General features: G+C 46.5%; 1 protein-coding gene across 3 annotated transcripts in view; it reads left to right on the plus strand.

The window, feature by feature from the left end:
* Window positions 1-21,151, plus strand: part of ELF5 (E74 like ETS transcription factor 5) — a 33,115-nt gene that overhangs the window by 6,994 nt on the left and 4,970 nt on the right. Inside the window, exons 3-4 of one of the 3 annotated variants that reach the window (XM_002821893.3) lie at window positions 10,926-11,159; window positions 14,585-14,635. The exons of 1 other annotated variant lie outside the window; for it this stretch is intronic. In XM_002821893.3, the coding sequence (XP_002821939.2) occupies window positions 10,926-11,159; window positions 14,585-14,635 (285 nt within the window). The remainder of the gene's footprint in view (window positions 1-10,925; window positions 11,160-14,584; window positions 14,636-21,151) is intronic. One more of the 3 variants, XM_009246483.3, reaches the window with a different exon arrangement.

Consider the following 21,151-nt stretch of genomic DNA (forward strand, 5'->3'; position numbering starts at 1 on the left):
AAGAGAGGCCGTGCCTCCAGGGGCTGCAAAAAGTCCACTACCAGAAGCCCCTGCCTCTGCGGCCAGGGGCTAGGCCACACTCACAGACTTGAGGCACTTACCTACATAATGCAATCCCACACCTGCCCCCACCCCACATGGACACACACATACACACACGCGTGCGCGCACACACACGCATATGTGAAATCTCTCACCTTCATCTGTAAGGTCTAGATCATTGCATTTGGACTTGAATCAAACAGATACATCGTACAATTCTCCTTTAGGCCTAAGAAGCACCTTGTTTCCCAGAAAGACATGAGAAATGTACTGTGTCTCCTTCCCTTGAAATTTGGTTAACAAGTTAAATCCGAAGGAGAAAATGAAAACTTTCAGGTTGCCGTGCCCTCCCTATGTGTCCCACAGTGGTGGGGCCCAGCTCCAGGCTCTCTCTCTACCTATGCATAAGGCCAGGCCTCACTTAACCCAGACCTGCCATCGTGGGAGCCCCATCTTTCTGCCTATTCTGCTGGGAAGTAGTTGGGGTGGCAGCGGGAGGGGCGGGCTACAACCAGCTGCCCCAGGCAATGGCCTGGGCAGTGAAGCAGCAGCTCTGTGTCATGAAGACCTGGTGTGTCCCAAATGGGAAGTCTGGCTTTGACACTAGCTGTGTCATCTTAACCTCTCATGTCCTAGTTAGTTTCTCATCTGTGAAATAGGAATGACCACAATGCTACCTTGTAGAGTTGTTATGCTAATGAAATGAGTTATCATATGGGAAGTGTTTAGGACACAGTCTGGTACCTGGTAAGCACACATAACTGTTTAAAAAATTGAAGGATTAGCTGGACGTGGTGGCTTACACCTGTAATCCTAGCACTTTGGAAGGCCGAGGCAGGATTATCACTTGAGCCTAAGAACTGGAGACCAGCCTGGGCAACATAGTGAGACCTTGTATCTACAAAAAATTGTTTAAACATTGGCCTGGTATGGTGGCACATGCCTGTAGTCCTAGCTACTTGGGAGGCTGAGGCAGGAGGATCCCTTGAGCCCGGAAGGCCAAGGCTGTAGTGAGCTGCAATCATGCCACTGCACTCCAGCCTGAGCGACAGAGAGATAAAAAAAAAAAAAAGGTTGGCGAGCAGGCATGGTGGCTTCTGCCTGTAATCCCAGCACTTTGAGAGGCCAAGGCAGGCAGATCACCTGAGGTCAGGAGTTTAAGACCGGCCTGGGCAACATAGAGAAACCATGTCTCTACGAAAAAAATACAAAAATTAGCTGGGCATGGTGGCAAGCACCTGTAGTCCCAGCTACTCGGGAGGCTGAGACAGGAGGATCCCTTGAGCTCAGAAGGTTGAAGCTGCAGTGAGCTGTGAGTGTGCCACTGCACTCCAGCCTGAGCAACAGGGGGAGACTCTGGGTCAAAAAAAAAAAAAAAAGGATTAGTTTCAGTTTGGGATAATGAACAAATTCTGGAAGTGAATAGCACTGATGACTGTGCAACAATGTGAATGTACTTAATGCCACTGAACTGTACCCTTAAGAAAAGTTAAAATGGTTAAGTGATATATTATGTATGTTTTACCACAATTTTAAAGAATGAAGTTAAAAGAAGTGATCACCAGTGGCATTGCCAGAGTTCCTTAAATCCAACCAAGTCTTAGACATTCAGACACAGCTCTCCAGCCAGAGGCTTCTGCATTTCCATCAGCGTCATGAAAGGTTAGACCAGGTGATTGCTAGGATCCCTTCCAGAAGCTTCTGTGATTCCTGCATCAGGCAATATCGAAGACACAGCCTTCTCTTCCCACCACCCATTGAGAAAACAGAAATTCCCATCAAGGCATGCGGCCAGTGAAAATAAAATATCCTTTGAGACTGGCCCAGGTTCCTAAGGCTCCCTGAGGGATGGAGCCAGGCTTTCGAGTAGCCACCTGCCCTCGGGATTTCAGGGGAAGCTGAGTATCACTGACCTCCAAAAGGTCGAAGTTGGGTGCGAAATGTTCACCTGGAGTAAACACCTGTCTTGGAGCTGCCTGGGCACTGGGTGAGCCTTGTAGCCCCCGTTCTCCTCCACAGGTGGGAGGATTAGCAGGAGGGGCCTTCTGTCTTTTATCAACAAGGACGTTGCCACCCAGAGAGGTGCATCCATTTGGAGTTTCTGCAAAAGCCCCCTCTGCCAGGGCTGGATCAGCAGACAGCCAGCTTTGCCTCTGGGCACTGCTCAGCCAACTTTCCCTGCTCCATGGCCAGCAGTCTCTGAGACACCTCTCCTGAGGTCCTTACCCACCTCCCAGGAAATACTATCTGGAATTCTGGGCCCCCCTAAAGATTGTCGCAGTGGCAGCTTCCTGTTCACCCAGGTTCATGGGCAGGCACTGCCACTTACCAGCCATGTGACCTGCAGCCAGTTTTTTGAGATATGCTTTCCTCTGCCTCCTAGAGTTGGGGAGATTGAATGAGATTTTGTGTACAAAGTGTTTAGTCACATGCCTGGCACTTGGGAAGTGCTCACCCTAGCCAAGAACTCCTCACCACTCTCTGTTGGGTGGAAAAACAGCCTTCTCTCTCCTCTCTTCATTGTCCATATTGAACAAAAATAACAACAAAATTCCATCTCAAGCTTCCCAGTTCAGAATTTTTAACAGCTTAGATATTTGAGACCTGAGGGAAGGGAAGGAAAAGGAGAAAAAAAATGATGTGCCTTCTAGACAAATGATGTCTGGGAGAGGGAAGGGTGGAATACTCAGCCTATTTAGGAAAACCAGCTGTTCTCAAAAACTCTTCAAATGGCTTGAGCAGAGTATCGCTGAATCTGTGCCCTGGTGTGGTAACCACAAAGGATTCTGAACTGCTCTTTGAAGCAGGACTTCTGCTTGGCTGCACTGCAGGCAGGAGGGTGGACAGTCACAGATTGCAAAATACTCTAGAATTTCATGAACTCACCCTGCCTTGCCTATGGCTTTTTCAAAGTAAAGAATGATGACTACTGGAAAATGTATCCAAGTGGGCGGAAGGGTTGGTGGGGGGAAGGCTGCATGTAGTTCACATGCATATGATATTTTTAAAAGATGGTTTCTCCAGTCGAGTTCCAGTAGCCAACCCTCCAGTAGTCATTGAGTACCCTGGCCTTGCCACTACTTTCTTTCTGGAGTTCTTTCCTTAACCTCCACAGACCCACACCCCTCCCCTAACAGCCAATGTGCCACGCACACATGCAGTGCCTCCTTTGCTTTGGAATCTTGCTTATACTTTGTCAGCTGCAGAGGTTTCTAAACTGAGGTTCCCGAGAGGCTTTAGGGGTTTCCCAGAGGTTCCTCAGGGACCACCAGAGAAGGGAGTGGAAGTGACAGTTGAGAAGATGGGGCTTCAGTCCTTCTCTGTCCACCTCCATCCCTAAGCATGCTTCTCCACTTTAATTCTGAAGACAGTAGAGCACAGCGAGGCTGGGCTGCAGGAGCCAGAATACACCCAGATAACCCACTCCTAGCTCTGCCACTTACGGGTTACATGAGCTTGAAAAGGGTCACACCCGTGAGCCTTACTTTCTCCCTTTGTAAAATGGGTAACATGACAGAGGACTTCATAGCATTGCGTTGAGGACAACATGAGAAAGCACAAAGCATTTAGCATGATGACAGGCACATACTAAGTGCTCAATAAATATGTTAGCTATAATATTATTGCACAATGTGAGATTTTATTCGAAGAAAGCACTTTTTGTAAGAAAAAAAAGTGCAAAACCCACTGGTCAGAGAAAGAAGCATTTGGATCCCCACATGGGCTTTCCTAAGCAAGATTCATGTTTTATGTACAGAAGTTTGAGAGCAGATACAAAGGAAAGAATCTAAGAACTTCTAAGTCAAAACCAGATCAACAAATAGAAAATCATCTGAAAGTCTGAGGTGAGCCCTGTGGCAGCGCCCACACCTCAGGAGGACTCACTGTTGGCCACCTCTAGCCCAGTGGACATGCACCTGAGCCTTCCGGGTGGCCATGGCCCTAGCACTGCTCAGGGCTTGGCTCTCTTGGCCCCTTCCTAACTCCACGCCCCCAAGGCCATGGCTACTTTGCAGCCAGCCCTTCTCCTGTTTTCTCTATCCAGTTTCCTATGCTGCACTGGACTTTACTTTTCCATCTCATGGTCTAAATCTTTCCACAGGCTATGCTGGAAAGCCAGGAAGGGGTATCGAATGGAGCTGGACTGGCTCTGGGAGGAAACTTGAAAGCCATTTATCATTTCAGGTTTTCCCTCGTAAAGTCCTTCCTTTCGGTGACAAAGCTGCAATTGATGGTGCCCCTGCTATCCAGTTCATTCACCACCTCTCTTCAGTGCTGCCCCGGGCAAAACACTTTCCCAACTCCCTATGCTAGTAAATCATGCTAATTATGGTCCAAGTTCGTCTAACTCGGGCCTCCTCTGACCCAGACTGTCTGTCTTGTCCCAGCCAAGCCCTGAGCTTGCTTTACTGTAGTTGTTCCTCAGCTAGATTGAGGAAGGCCCCGTTTCCCTGAGAACAAATGTATTCCCAAAATAATAACCAATAACAGGTGACTTATACTGAAAACTTACTGTCATTCAGATACTGGGCTAAGTTCTTTACCTGCATCATTTCCTTTTCACAACAAACCTCCTAAGATATAGGTACTATTGTTATTTTTATTTTACCAGTGAAGGAAGTTGGGGTCCAGAGAGGTTAGGACAGTTTGTTAGAGTTGCACAGCTAATCCATTGAAGAGCCAAGATTTCAAATCAGGAAGGTCCATCTCCACAGCCCAGGCTCAGTTGCCACACCCAACCCTATGACTTCCATTGGAAGGTCCCTTCCACTCCAATAGGCTCATTGGCAGAGTCCTAGAATGGAGGCTGGGAACAAGAATTGGATTCTTGTACAGAATTCCTGTAGCTGACAGGTTCATCTAGCTTCACAAACTTTCTTATCACTGCTCCCCAATCAGCAGAGGAGAAAGATCAAGTTCCGCTCCAGAGGAACATAACTGAAAGCTCTAAGCTCAAACTTCTTTTAGAACCTGCAAATTTTGCATTCTGCTCCATATCTATTTTGTTGTAATACAAAAATCAGGCCAGGCACAGTGGCTCATGCCTGAAATCCCAACAATTTGGGAGGCTGAAGCAGGAGGATTGCCTGAGCCCAGGAGTTCAAGACCAACCAGCCTGAGCAAAATGGTGAGACCCTGTTTCTACAAAATTAAAAAATTAGCCGTGCATGGTGTTGTACACCTGTGGTCCCAGCTACTCAAGAGGCTGAGGCGGGAGGATTGCTTGAGCCCAAGAGGGTGAGCCTGCAGTGAGCCATGTTCGAGCAACTGCACTCCAGCCTGGATGACAGAGTGAGACCCTGTCTCAAAAAAACCAAACAAACCAAAAATTAAAATTTTCCCTCAAAATTTTTGCTTTGAGTGAGGCTCCAAGAAAATGAACAGTGTGGGTTCCAGGATCTTTATATAGGAAGGGCTTAGGGACAACAATCCATTTGGAAGAGACGGCCAAAGGACTTGTCTGGAAATGATTTTTTTTTTTTTTTTTTTTTTTTTTTTGGAAACGGAGTTTCTGTCTTATCACCCAGGCTGGAGTGCAATGGCGCCATCTCGGCTCACTGCAACCTCCACCTCCTGGGTTCAAGCAATTCTCCTGCCTCAGCCTCTCAAGTAGCTGGGATTACAGGCGTGCACCACCACGCCCGGCTAATTTTTGTATTATTAGTAGAGACGGGGTTTCATCTTGTTGGCCAGGCTGGTCTTGAACTCCTGACCTCAGGTGATACACCTGCCTCAGCCTCCCAAAGTTCTGGGATTACAGGTATGAGCCACTGCACTCGACCTGGAAATGATTTTTTAAGAACACTGCATAAGATTGAGAAGACATCAGTTATCTATAACAAAGAAGGAGGTGGGGGATTAATGGACCCACCCTCTGATCTTTCTCTTGAAGATGCATAATGAATATTACGTGACTTTCAATTACCTGCTCTGTGCACCCTGGGGATACAGCACCACCACCATCACCCTGTCCTCTGCTCAGTTTCAGAAGCTTTAGTCTTGTGTGTGTCCTGATGATTAAGAATTTTACAAAGTCACACAGACTCGCCTGTGTCCCCAGCTTTTAAACCAAAGATGGCAGCATTAAGGGACCTAACTCAGGCTGGCAATGCAAAGACAAATTAGCTAGGTTTGGTTTCTAAGCTTGGTTTCTAATATAACTCCTATTTTTTTATGAAGAAAATAAACCGAAGGTCTAGAAAGGGACAAAGCAGCTGGCTTACACATTTAAAAAAAAAATTAGAAGTGTTTGAAGGAATGTAATTAAAGTGGGTGACATGGGAAGCCCAGGAGGTAACCCTAATATTGACAAGTATAAGTGGATGATATTTAATGAGCACTTGCCATATGCCTGGCCCTGTTCTAAGTACTTTCCATGTATTAATTTACATAATCCTTTTAATAGCCCAGATAAGTAGGTCCTATTATTTTTATTTTGCAGACAAGTCCGAGGAGGCAGGACCACTAAGTGTGAGAGACCATGTGCCCTTTCAAATTTGAAGGGGAATTCAAAATATAGGAATCCTGGTTTCAAGTTTGAGAACAGTGATTTTCAAGGAGCCTCCTGGAGCTAATACCTTCACCTCCACTCCCAGCAAAACAGGGTTGCTTTTTTCCAGATAAGTTTTAACTTGAAGAAAATATTATTCAACCATAAAAGAATCCTTCAGAGTCTTAGCATGCCCAATCCAAACAATAATCTTGAAGGAGACAAGTGGCCAAAAGCCTGTGAGATTCTTCACCACAAAGTGATGGCCAGGAGTGATCCAGCCCATGAAGACATTTTGACTGGGCTTCCCGTGGTGTTTTGTAAAAACCAAGCCAGTTGCCACGCTTGAAAATAGAAATCAGGAGATTTCAGTTAGCAATCTCGTCCTGGCAACACAAGGCCTACCTTTCCACAAGGCAAGGGGTCGGGTAGCCATGCACTTTGGCATGAACTTTCCAATCCCCACTGTCTCCACATGGGGCCACTTCAGGCATAGACATTATCTGCTGACCCTGTGGGCATCTGGTGCATCCACCCAGTTCTGAAAGCTAAAGTCCTCCTTCTGAATTTAAATGCATCTCAGGTTATAGCATCACTTGTGAAAATTCCCCTAGAATTTCTGAAAACTCCTTCTAGTTCAATTCTTCCTTCCAATGCAGCTGGCCCTGAAACAAGTGTTCTGACCCACTTCAGACTTCAAAGGAGCTGGCAGAGCCTGCTGCTTAATAATAGTGACTTACGGGCATTCAGATCAAGCCTACCAGGCCCAGGATGGGCCTCTACTGGTCGACATAGGCAGAAGGGCCTCATGGCTCAACTTTCCCAAAATGTTGAGATTATTTTATAAATGATAGAAGCATTGAGAAAATCACTTCACATTTCCAGACAACACAACCCATTAAAAATAATATATTCTGCGGGTATATAACCCCTTATTTTATTGTCCTGAGTTCGTGTCTTCCAAGTAGCAAAAGGGTCTTCTTCATGTCTTCATTAAGGTTCTAAACACTATCATCTTCAGTCTCTCCATCCTCTTTCTGATTCTTCAAAGCTAGATTGTATTTTTTATTTTTTCTAGTCAGGCTCTGCTTATCCATTATTTATCATTACAATTACACATATCTACCTTCATCCAAATCTTGCTTTAGTCAGTCTTGAGATGTGTGCCCAACTTGGTCCTCCTCAACCAAGAAGAGTGGGGCATGGTAAGAGGGAAAATGCCCACAACCAAGAAGAGTTGGCGGGGCCTAACTCGTTTACTGACAGGCCGTGTGACCTTACAGGGGTCCCGTCAGTCCCCGGAACGGCAGTCTCCTCACGTGTAAAGTGGAGAGAGTGACTGTCAGTCACCTGGTCAGTCAGTCACACTCACTCAAGTAGGCCTGTGGTGGGCTAGGCCAGGCTCCAAGCACTCCTGGTTCAGGGCGAGCAAAAGCTCTAGGTCTGGACGCGGGGGGATGAGGAGGACGTCTGAGGGGCACTCAGTGAGGAGGAGGAGACCCTCTGCGAGGGGGAGTGAGGATGAGCAGAGATTCCTCCGGAGAAGGCAGATGGGGACCACGTTCCATCCAAAGAGAAGTCCCTGTGGGAAGACTCTGGGCCGTGGAGCCTCCTGAGAGAGGGGAGCAGGAGAGGGGCGGGTGAGGAGGGGATGACGTCGGCCTCCCTCGTCTGGGCGGCCTCCGCTCTGCCGCCCTCCTCCCGTCCTAAGGATGGGACCCCCGGAAAAGCGGCCCCTGGAGGCCTGCCATGGCACCAGGAGCAGCCATTTTCCTCCCAGCTCTGGGGCTGTGGAAAGAGCTTGCGGATGAGGAGGGAGCCTCCGCAGGGCTCTGGCTCCCCTCCAGGGGCCGAGGCCGCACACAAAGCCGCTCTGTGGGTGAGCTTCAAAGTGGAGCGCCGAGGAGCAGGGAGCCAGCGCCAGCAACACCTCCCCGGTGTGGGGCCGACTCCCCGCCTGGGCGTTTCTCCGAATCCTTGAGGCCCCCTTGGCTTCCGCAAACAATATGGCCCTCTTCAAGTGCCAAAGAAAATAACAAGGGGTTGGAAGCAGAGCGGGGAGGGGAGGGAAACAGGGGAACAGAGCCTTGGCGAAACCTTTCCATGAAAAGAAATCAACTGTGCCCTCCGACGGCCGCACACCGATAGCCATCTAGGGCAGGGCCCGGGCAGGACCCGCAGCTGAAAAATGTCAAGGCTCATAAACATCTCTCACAGGACTCCAGTAAAGTCCAAAGGCCCCTTAGGTTTACTAAAGCCAGAAATCAGTAGATGAAAGCTCAGGCGGAACTCAGGAATGGCCCCTTGTTCTGCCAGAAGCCCCTGCCTGCACCAGCCAGTGGCCAGTGAGCAAGACCTGAGTCATCGGTCTCACCGGCTCCCTGGCTCTTCCTATCTGCCGGGTGGAGGCTACAACATCAGCCTCAAGCACCCTGGCACAATATTGACGCTTTGATCTTAATGCTTATAAAATTCTGAAAATTTTTAAATAAAATAAACCAACTGCCCCTCCACCCACCCTTCGGTGGGAAAAGAGATCTCTGGAAGACCTTGAGTTTTAAAGGGAGCCCCTATTTCCTCTTTTGTGGAATAGCCCAATTACACCTACTGGATAGGATTGAGGGGACCTGAGAAACTTGAGACGACAAAAACACGTAGCGCCTCGGCTGGCTGAGGGTGCTGACTGAGTAGTAGCACCTGACCGGCAGAGGACCCACCTCCTGCCTGGAATCATCAGCAACTGACAATGGTGCGAGTTCTACTCACCTTTAAATGCTGCAAATCGCACCACTGCCATTTGCTGTGGGGTATAACATGTGAGGGACCCTTTCTGTCATCGTCACCTTAGCCACTCACTGCTCTCTGCCTTTCTTCTCAGGCCCTCGTGTTGTGTTCTCTCCAGCTTTCCCCGTGCCTCAGCCACTCTTCATGTTCCATCTCTGCTCTGGGCTGACCCTCTGAGGACCGGTATGGTGGTGTGGGGAGAGCAATGGCTTTCGAGTTCAGGCTAGGGTTCAAATCCAGCTCTGCCACACACTGGCGTGGGTTCTTGGGAAAGTCCTCCATGACTTTCAAGTTCCTCTTCTGTGATCTCCTGGGGGGCAGGGACAAAACGTGTCCACCATGAATCCTTAACACACAATGTGTGGCTGCACACATAGTAGATATTCAATAATAATGTTTGTAATAGCATTTAAATCCTCCAGGCTCTGTTCCAGGTACTTTTATGTATATTAAGTCATTTAATCTGCAGAACAACGCTATGATACAGGTGCTGTAATTATTCCAGTTTTACCAGTAAGGAAACTAAAACTTTTATTTATTGAATGAAATGAATAAATGAATGTTTTACATGGCAGATAAAATAATTGTGTATGTCAAAGAGCCTGACCAAGTACCTAATACCGCACCTCTTCCATACCTTATGTCCATCCCACTTTCCATTTCTCCTAAGAACAGTAGGACAGAACTGTTGAACACCAAATCTCTGCCCCTGGGCCAGGCAGAGCCACATGCCAGCCTCCCAGACAGATGGCACTCACAACTGTCTAGGCATGTACACGACTCCTCTAAAGGAGTGAGGGGCTCTGATCTCAGGATAGAAATTACTCCGAACACCACCACAAACACAAGAACAACAATACAACCAACTCTCCCATGACCATGTTCCTCTGCAGGTGCCTACTATGGTGACCCAAGGACTGTCAGACTCTGGGCAATGTCTAATAACCCAAGGTTCTTGGCACAAGATTGCCAGTAACTGTGCAGAAACAAATAGCCAGGATTGGGCAGCTGCCCTTTAAAGCATAGGGAATCAAACCAGCTTCAAATGGTGTCTGACACACAGTAGGCATTTAGTAACTATTGAATTGGTTGGTAAGTTTCTGTGTGCCATTCTACGTACATTAACCCCAAACTCCATAACAGTCCTGGGCATTGAGCATATTATCCCCATTTTACAGACGAGGAAACTGAGACTTCCATGCCCACAGACCTTGCCAAGCGGAAAGTGGTAGAATCAGAATTTCAACCCAGCTTGTCAAACAGCTGAGTTTGTGCTTTTGATATCATGTTATCTGGAATCAAATAACTGAGGGGCTGTTTTCTTTCTTTCTCCACTAAATGCCTTTTTTTGAGCATCAGCACCAAGTCTGGTTCTTTCTTGCCCCTGTCATTCCCTCTCTGATGCCAAAGTTCATCTGTAGGATCCAGTCCCTCTGGTTTTCTCTGCAGAATAGAAGGTGACCTGGGCTCTGCAGAACACCCAGGACTGGAGGCCCTTTCAACTTATTGGCTGAGGAATGAGGATGTTACTTAACTGATGCATCCTCAGGGGCCCTCTCGAAGGCTGTCTTGGGACTGTTGTCCCTCACTTCTTTCTCCTTTGGTGCAGCCTGTGACTCGTACTGGACATCAGTCCACCCTGAATACTGGACTAAGCGCCACGTGTGGGAGTGGCTCCAGTTCTGCTGTGATCAGTACAAGTTGGACACCAATTGCATCTCCTTCTGCCACTTCAACATCAGTGGCCTGCAGCTGTGCAGCATGACGCAGGAGGAGTTCGTCGAGGCAGCTGGCCTCTGCGGCGAGTACCTGTACTTCATCCTCCAGAACATCCGCACACAAGGTCAGTGTTCAGAGGGCCGGGCCTCCAGGGGAGGGACCAGGATTAGGACCAAACAACTTTGAGAAGTCCTTTCCCATCGTGTGACTTGCACAGCAAAATTTTACTAACTGGAGTTCTCGTTAATCCAAACCTTCAATAACTGGAAGCTAGTATGCCAGAAATGGGGATTTTAGGGAAAAGGGAGCAAGTTACAAAAATGCAAATTGAGTGCATTTAAAAAAAGAAAAAGAAAAACTGACACCACGTTCAGGGACTGCCTAGGCACCAGGCTGATAATAATACAGTATCTTCATAATGATTTGAAACCACACAGGATGGACAAAAAAGAGGTTTGTGCTTCATCTCTCATTAAGCAGAAGAGGAATAAAATTAAATAGACTCCCTTCCCATTTCCATAGGAGTCCAACTAATTATCATTTCATCACATTCCTAATGGTCAAGGATCAAGTGGCCAGAAGGTGGCGCCAATAGCATTATTTAACTCTTCAACAGGCCTTTTGCATGCAGAATGTCGATGAACATTTTTTCAATCCAGAAAGGTTCTTTGAGAACATCGAGCTCTGATGTCTCAAAGTCACACATAGATAAAGGAACTGATATCCTGAGACATTAAGTGACTTCTTCAAGGTCACACAGCAAACAGGGCTGATTCACAGAAAGTCAGTACAAAGCAAGGGCTTGGAGATCCGAAACACCTGTGTTCCAACCCTGGCTCCAATACTCCGAGCTATGGAACCTCTGGCGAGTGGCTTAACCTGTCTGAATCCCCACTGCCTCATCTGTCCAATGGGATAATGACACCTCCATGGGGCTTTTGAGAGGATTCAGGGAAATATTACCTAGAACAGCATATGAAGATGGAAATGCAGTAAATGGCAGCTGTTTCCATCATCATTAATATAACCAAGAGGCATATTATAGGATGTTAAAGGAAACCTATCTCAGCTCAATTTTAAGAAGGACCTTTTTAAAGGTTAGTACCTTCTTTTGAAAAGGTAATTCAGAAGATACAGGAGACAGGACGATCCCCACCACTGGAGATAATCAAGTAGTCTAATAGCCCCCTGCTTGAAGAGGAGGCTATGACAGCAACTCTTGTTTGGACAGAAAAATCACAGAGGACCCTCTGTGATTCTTTGGCCTCCTCTTGATCCTCATCCATCATGAGCGCTTGAGGGCAGAAAAGCTAAGAATGGTGGCCCTTGGGCACTACATGGCTTGGGCCCTGGGAGCCAAAACTCCAGTGACAATGACCTGCCGAGAGCTGGGATCTGTGTCCTGTGCTCAGAGTGGGCACTCCCTGAAAGAGGACAAGTTTGACCAAGTCACAACGGCTCCAGAAGAAGGAGCTTGGGACTTCATTTAGGATCCTCCCAAGGGAACAGGCTTGCACAAAAATCCTAGGGCCACAGAGAGGGGTGTATTTTATTCTGGAAAAAGATGCAGCTTGGCAATGCCAGCTTGGCCAAATGTCAAGTCAACCTCCTTTGTCTCCACGCCCTTGTGCAGCCCCTGTGCTGGCATCTCCCACCACAAGCACCTCTCTTCCCTGGCAATGGTTGCATCAAAAAAAAAAAAAAAAAAAAAAAAAAGCCTGTTGGCAGGGCACAGTGGCTCAGGCCTGTAATCCCAATACTTTGGGAGGCTGAGGCAGGCAGATCATCTAAGTCAGGAATTCGAGACAAGACTGGCCAACATGGTGAAACCTATCTCTACTAAAAATACAAAATTAGCCGGGCATGGTGGTACGTGCCTATAATCCCAGTTACTCAGGGGGCTGAGGCATGAGAATCACTTGAACCCAGGAGGTGGAGGTTGCAGTGAGCCGAGATTGCACCATTGCATTCCAGCCTGGGCAAAAAGAGCAAAATTCCGAAAGAAAAAAAAAAAAAAACCTGTCCCTGGTTTTATTACCCCAGGGCTCTGTGCAAAACTAATAGGCTAAACCTAAAAAGCCAGCTGCTTTTTAATAGGTCATACATTACATCTTCTTCTTGTAAGGAATTCCTGCAATCACAATGCCACCTTTAATGGTGGGATTTCAAGCACTCTCTGGGCCAGGAGGGTTCCACGCTGAGCAGTAAAACTATCTACTCCACCAATCTACTCCATTCTGAAATTCCTCTTTTAATGTTTCTCAATTAGACATGTGGATTGTAGATTGTGGAGATATATATATTGCGATCAAAATTCACACTGTCCCCATTTGCCCAGGAAACATCGTTTCTACCTGTGATCCTGGAGTAATTATTATTACCATAGCACTACCTTTCATTCTCAAAAGTGTCTCCATTTAGATCATAAATTCTACAGTGAACTGGGGGTTATTACCTCATATATGCCTTATACTACCCCATAGGTTTTGACTCTGGCAGAACAGGACACAGAATAAGGCAGTTTTATGGAGGAGAGGAGCTGGAAGGGGGCTGTAAGACCTGGGCACCATCCAGCTCCGTAGGTATTGCAGTAGGATTTAAGGGCCCAGAAACCTGGGGACACTGGTTGCTGGGAAGCAAGGTCAGAGGGTGGCTTCCACAGCCTAGGAGAGGAATGAGCCCCTCTTCAATCTCCCATCCTGTTCTCAGTCGGCCCTTTGGACAGAGTCAACTGAGGCACCTGGCTGACCAAAACCAATGAGAACATGACTCCAGGAATAAAAAATCACAACTGTGCCCTGCTCCAGTCTGCTTAGCAAGTAGAAATTAGTCCTCATGTTGGACCAAGCTAGGACATACTTATCCTTCAGCCTAAACTGCTATGTGAAAACACAGTCTCAAACTCCTCATTCAACCCCAGCCAACCCCATTCTACAGAGAAGAGAACCAAGGCCCTGACATCATCTTCCACATCCTCATTAAACTCGGCATTCACATAGAGCTTTGCACTTCTTGCAACCTCTTATGCCCGTTCACCCCACTGACCAGCACATAACAGACATTCCTATCCCCAAGGGATTAGAGGCCATGTCGGAGACTATAGACTCTTAGCCAGAGGGGAACTTAGTGGGTATTTTATCACGTGATGTCAATGAGAAAAACCAACAAGCCCAGAGACTGAATGACTGGGTAAGGCTGCACAGGGGTCAGTAGCCCAGCCCAGCTCACAGCCCAGCCCACAGCCCAGCCCTGGACCCCAGACCAGAGCTTACTCCCCAGTGCCTGCTCAGAAAATCTGCAGAGGCTTCTGGGAAGCCTGGTTCTGGGTGCTCCCTCCAAATGACCTTTAAAAATGAGGAAATTATCACCTCTCGGGGATGGCTTCAGGGTGACACTCTACGACCAGATGGTCTCCAAGGTTCCCTCTAAAATGTAACCAACCTCAAGAGGGACAGTCACTCCACTTCCCTCCAACACCCCCTCTCCTGGCCTGGCCAGTGGAAACCAGGATTGCATGGTATGGTTTCTGGATTTCTTTTTCTTTCCCAGGTTACTCCTTTTTTAATGACACTGAAGAAAGCAAGGCCACCATCAAAGACTGTAAGTAACCAAGCGCAAGCCACCCAAGGCTCTGTCAAGGTTGTCATTGGCACATGGGCTTGACCATTCTTTTAGGATCATACTGAAAGGCTGATGAACCAAAACAATCCCAGACCTGGAGAAGGCAGTGGGGAAAAGCGTGGTGGAAAGAGTGTGACCGAAAGAGCATGGGCTTGGTTCTGTAGGACCATAGCTTGGATCTATGGATTGCTTATCCTCTGAGACTCTGTTCCCCTATCTGTAAAATAGTGTGACCCTTGTGGGTTGTGGTAAGTTTGAGAAACGATGCACACAAAGAGCCCAGCATGCGCCACCAGTGTAGATGCTCCCAAACCAGTATCCGTTTGTCATACACTAATAATACTATTAGAAGCCTTGTGGTTCATAATGCTTAAGAAGACTCTGAGCTCACTAAGCAGGTAGAGTTTATAATTATAAGACGATGGAGGATCTCAAATAACCTTGTTGATGCTGATGATTAACCTTCCCTGTTTCACTTTGGCAGATGAAGAAGGCTCGGGAAAGGGATCTTTGGTGCTTTCATTTTTTAAAGATGACAATGATGATTACTATTAGTTACTGAGTCCCTGGCCCAGAGGCCAGGAGGAAATGTGGTCCTGGGCAAACCCCATTCCCCCATGGGCTTCAGCTCAGTCATCTGCAGAGAGGGAGCAGAGCACATGGTGATTTCCAAGGCCTCTGAGGGCTGCAAGCTGGAGGGGCAGACACAGAGGGACTGTTCTTATGGGTTATGATTTTTTCCTCCTTAAAGTCCCAAACAATCAACTGAGGACTCACGTTACTTGGATCCTAGTTAACAAAAGTTTTTGCAATTTTGTTTTTCATTTTGTTTTTGGTGCTTAGCACAGGAATAGCCAGTTCATGGACCACATGCTACGGGCTTAGGCAGGTGCGCCCTGCCCCGCAGACTGCAGCTGCCCTCACACGAGCAGCTCTGCATTCCGCCAGGTTTCATCACTCGGGGCCCCTGGGTGTAGCATCTCACCCACCTGTGAACAAAGCTCACACACTGTTTCCTGGTGCTGGTAGAATCCCTTGTGATCCATCTGCAGCAGCCTGGGGGATGTAAATCCCAGCTTTTACCACCCTACCTAACCCAGGCAAAGCCCCTGGAAGAAATGAGCCTATGAAGCCCGGGAGACATTACTGTGGCCAAAGACTTGAGCTACAGGCAGGCATTTGCTTTACTCTCTAAGTAGTAGTGACCTGGACCTGACCAACCCTTTCTCCAGGGGTCAGTGTCTTCACCTACAAATAGGAATCACTTACCAGCCTGCCTTCCACACGACAAAAGGAAGCTAATACAATAGAAAGAGAAGGTGTGTCCAGTAAGTTCTTTCGAAGTAGGTGTAACCTGAATATATAACTAGCCACAGTTAGATTCAATGTGCTGATGATTATGATGATGAGGATAAGGATGAAGATGACAGCTAGCATTTACTGAGTGCTTCCTGTGAACCAGGCCCTGTGCTAATATCTTTATAGACATTGTGTCAGGTAATCCCTCCCCATATGAGACAAGTCCTAGTGCAATAGCCTTTTTATAGGGAGAGAAACCGCAGCTTAGAGGTTAAAGGCAACATGCTTAGAAGGCAACAGATGGCCCAGGTGTGTCTAAATCTGAAGCCCTTCACGCCTTTGCTCCCCTTACCCATTTATTTCTCTCCTGTTTCCTTCATTCTTTGAACAAACATTTATTGGACACTTACTATATGCCAGGCCCAGAGCTAGGCACCGTAGCTGTGGTGATGAGCACTATTTGAGTCTCGCTCTCATTGAGGCAAGGTCTCGCTAGAGATATTAAACAAATAACCCAAATGATAAATACGTAACTGCTCATCACGATGATATTATAAAGGGAAAGATCAGGGTGCTTTGTGTGTAATGGGGAAAGATCACATTTAAACTGGGTCCAGGGACAGCTATTTGGAGGAAGAAATAGTTGAATTAAAGCATGAGCAGAAGTTACCCAGGAAAAGAGAGAGAAGAAAAGGTTCCAAGCAGCGAATGGCCAGTGCAGAGGCCCTGAGGCAGGAACAATCTTGGTGTCTTAGAGAAAGAACCAAAGAAGGCCAGTGAGTCTAGCATTAGCTTGGCCAATACAGTAGCCACTAGCCACATGGGGCCAGTTTAATTACTTAAGTTATATTAAAATTCAGCTCCTCTGTTGCAGAGCCAAATTTCAAGTGCTCAGTAGCCACAAGTGGCTGCCATCTTGAACCGCTCAGGTTCTACTGAGTGGTTCAATTCTGTGATAGTGGAGGCATAATAACTTGTATAACACTCATGGTATCAGTAGTCTCAGCAGCATTAGCAGAAGGAGGGGTGGGAGCTGAGGCCGAGAGCAGGTAGGGCCAGATCACTCACCACTTTGTGGGCAGCAGAGTTAGGATTTCATTCGGAGCAAGCTGGGAAGCGACTGAAAGGTCATAAGCATGAAAGTGATCAGATCATATTTAAATTTTAAGATCTCTTGGGTTGCTATTGTCTGGGTCAGAAAGCAGTCTAGCCAGGAGGCTCCATCCCAGAGGTGTGAGGATGATGGTGGCCTGGACCCAGTGATGGGGAAGAGGTGGGGAGAAGTTTCTAGAAATAGAAGTGGTGGGGCAAGGGCTCTGGGCTAGCATCTCTGGAGCATGCACTCATGGAGACAAGCCCTCTGCTGATGGTTGGTGCCATGGGCTCTTCCCTGTCTGCTCCATTTGGGAGCCTAGAACTAGACTGAACTCAGGGTTAAGAAGCTAAATCCACCTGAGAGCCAGCCGCTGAGGCTTTGCCATATTCCAGCCTCAATGCCTTGGCCACAACACCATGGCCTTCCCCCGAGACCCCTGAGGACCATCTCTGGCCCTCGCCCAACCCTGATGACCATGCTTTCCCCAAACAGAAACCCTAATGGATAGTTCGATGGGCACAAGGGGAGGTAGGAAGACAACAGGTTGGTAGTTTATACAATGAGCCCATTCTAGAAAGTCTAGGACACATGGTCATGGTGCCTATGGCTCAGGTGATGTTTCATGGTCTCAGATATTCCCTGACCCAAAAATGAGAGATTGCCTTTCAGTGCTGATGTCCCATCCAAAGACCAAGACCTGGCCAATGAGGACAAAGTGGCATCCTGGGGCTTTCAGCAATGTTCCCATTGGGTCTTCAATGAAAATAAATAGTTCTCTTTACCATTTATTAAGCACTTACTATGTGCTAAGCATAACACTGTGCTAAGTGTTCTGCTTACATTATCTCATTTAATCCTTGTTCTAGCTCATTAGGGAGTGTTATTATCTCCATTTGCATCTGAGGAAACTGGAGGTGTAATAACTTGCAAGTAAGTGCGGGGCTGAGATTCCAACACATTTCCTCAAAGCCTGTGCTTTTACATTGTGCTGTGCACACTCACACATGCACGCACACACACATGCACATATGTACACATGCTTCCAGACCCTTCTGTTCACTCTGCTGCCCACTCAGTTGAGATCCAAGGCCCAGGAACTCCTCAAAGTCTGGGCCCAGCTTGACAATAATTCAAACAACAGGACAATTTTCAACTTAGTGCCCACTGTAGGTGCCCAGACACACAAGCTACAAAACTGTCAGAGCTGGCCAAAGTGAAACAACCCATTCCCTCTCTGCTTGGTCTCTTCTCTCCACCTGCCCCACTCCCCACTCACCTCCACTGCAGAAGTGCCAATAGAGGGTACGCTGGGCCCAGGAACCAAGCCTGTGGTCCTGGGTTCGTGGCCAGGCATCTCCCTGCTCCTGAGCCTCAGAGCTTCTCTGCACCAGCCTGGCATGGGGTGTGGGCTGCATGGCTGGACTGCTAGTGTCATGGGGATACGATAAACTTGTTTTGGAAACCCTGCAACTCAGGCCCCCACCCCAGCTTCTGGAGTGCTTGCAATCAACAATTGAGGATATATCCTTTGGCCACATTTTAATGTTCAGGCTCAAGGCCAACCAAGCCTCTCCAAATCCCACAGACTGCAGAGAGCCTGGGCTATGTCTCCCCTCATTCCCTACCAGCTGCAGGGACATAGTCAAGATGATGAAAGTTGTGAGCCAGGGAAAGCTGCACCCTGAAACACAACTGGCATTTACAGAGAAATACAGTGGGTTCACGGTGGTGCTACAGATCCACCACCCAGTGCTGGTGGAGGTTGATTTAGGAACCTGCCTCAATATTAACATTGCAGTAATGACTTCAGCCCCCTGCCTCTGCCACCACCAGCCAAGTGAGGCCTTGACTAGTCAACCAATGAGTACCTTCAAAGCTATCACTGCAGAACTAGGAACAGACAGAACAGGGTTATCTTGGAAAGACCCACAGAAGAAACCCCCACCAGCCTCATAAACCCCTCTCATGCTGATCTGTACTGTGTTCCTCCTACCAATCCAGATCCCCTTCATCCAAAACACGGGAGAAATCATCAAGATCAAAAGGGCAATGTTTTTCCTCCCACTTCTTGCCATTTTGGCATTTCAGTGAAAGCTTGTTGTCTAGTCACACTTAATAATTCACCTTTGTTTATGACTCCATTTGTTTTCTCTTTTCCTAAAAGATTAAATCAAAACAACAGATCGATCTGGGGATAGTAATAGACACATCTCATAAGGGTGGGGAAGGTTGAGTGAGCATCCGACAATAGCAAATGATCAACAAATCTTAGCTAATAATGGTTCATTAAATGTCTATTGAACACCTGCTGTGAAAGACATGATAAAGTAGTAGTTATGAACATTAGCTTTGGAATGAGAACTCTCTGGTTCCACCACCTGGAAAAAATTGTTAAGCTCTCTGGACTTCCAATTCCTCCTCAATAAAATGAAAATCATAATAGTATCACACAGGGTTGTTATAAGGATGAAATGAGATACTCTACGTGAAGCCCTTAACAAGCACTTAGCATTTAGTAAGTGCTCCATAAATATCAGCTAATAGTGGAGGAGAAAAAGAGATTAATCTTTCCGGTAAGGTGGGCCCAGTGTTGTGATACCAAGGAACACACACAGGTGCTCTCTATGGGGCTCATAAGGGGTCTAACCCAGAGGGTCAGTTCAGAGAAGGCTTCCTGAAGAGGTCTTGTGAGAGGTCCACTGGGTAGAAGTGGAGAGTGGGGAGTCTGTGCAAATGTCCTGAGGCAGGAGAAAGCCACGCCTCAATGGAACCATTTGACCCAAGGGAAGGGAAAACGTTGGGAAGCAGAAAGAGATACGGCTAGAGATCTGGGTGGGGGTCAGTCTGTGAAAGGCCTACCTAATGTGCAGCCTTCATCCTGGAAGAAATGGGGAACCACTGCAGGATGTTTAGCCGGCGAGGTGGCATGACCCAGTGGCACTGAGAGAGGTCACCCTAAGCAACAGTGTGGGGCACAGGGTGTCATTCCTGCCCTTCCTTCATTCAGCAGTGACAGTGTACATACTAGACGATGCAGCAGGGATAGTTGTACAGTATAATGTAGTATAGTATAGTATAGTTCGTATAGTATAGTGTAGCACAGTACAGTATAGTTAGTATACTACAGTACAGTGCAGTATAGTTAGTACAGTATAGTATAGTTAGTACACTCTAGTTCATATAATACAGTATGTACAGTAGAATATAATATATGGTACAGGGTAGTTAGTATAGCATAGTACAGTATAGTATAGTTATTACAGTACAGTATGGTATGATTAGTATAGTATGCTACATTATAATACAATATAGTATAGTTGGTACAATGCAGTATAGTTAGTATAATACAGTACAGTATAATATAGCACAGTACAGCATAGTTAGTAGAGTATACTACAGTATAATACAATACAGTATAGTTGGTACAGTACAGTACAGTTAATATAGTATAGTATAGTATAGTATAGTGTGGTACAGTAAATATAGTATACTATAGTGTAATAATACAATATAGTATAGTTGGTACAGTACAGTACAGTTAATATAGTATAGTATAGTATAGTGTGGTACAGTAAATATAGTATACTATAGTGTAATACAATATAGTATAGTTGGTACAGTACAGTACAGTTAATATAGTATAGTATAGTATAGTGTGGTACAGTAAATATAGTATACTATAGTGTAATAATACAATATAGTATAGTTGGTACAGTACAGTACAGTTAATATAGTATAGTATAGTACAGTGTGGTACAGTAAATATAGTATACTATAGTGTAATACAATATAGTATAGTTGGTACAGTACAGTACAGTTAATATAGTATAGTATAGTACAGTGTGGTACAGTAAATATAGTATACTATCGTGTAATACAATATAGTATAGTTGGTACAGTACAGTACAGTTAATATAGTATAGTATAGTACAGTGTGGTACAGTAAATATAGTATACTATAGTGTAATACAATATAGTATAGTTGGTACAGTACAGTTAGTATAGTATAGTGCACTGTAGTATAGTGTTAGTACAGTACAGTAATAGAACATTAGTGTAGTGCAGTACAGAACAGTGCAGTATGATATAGTATAGTATAG

This window comes from Pongo abelii, chromosome 9 (assembly GCF_028885655.2).
Source record: "Pongo abelii isolate AG06213 chromosome 9, NHGRI_mPonAbe1-v2.0_pri, whole genome shotgun sequence".
In the NCBI taxonomy this organism is placed as follows: domain Eukaryota; kingdom Metazoa; phylum Chordata; class Mammalia; order Primates; family Hominidae; genus Pongo; species Pongo abelii.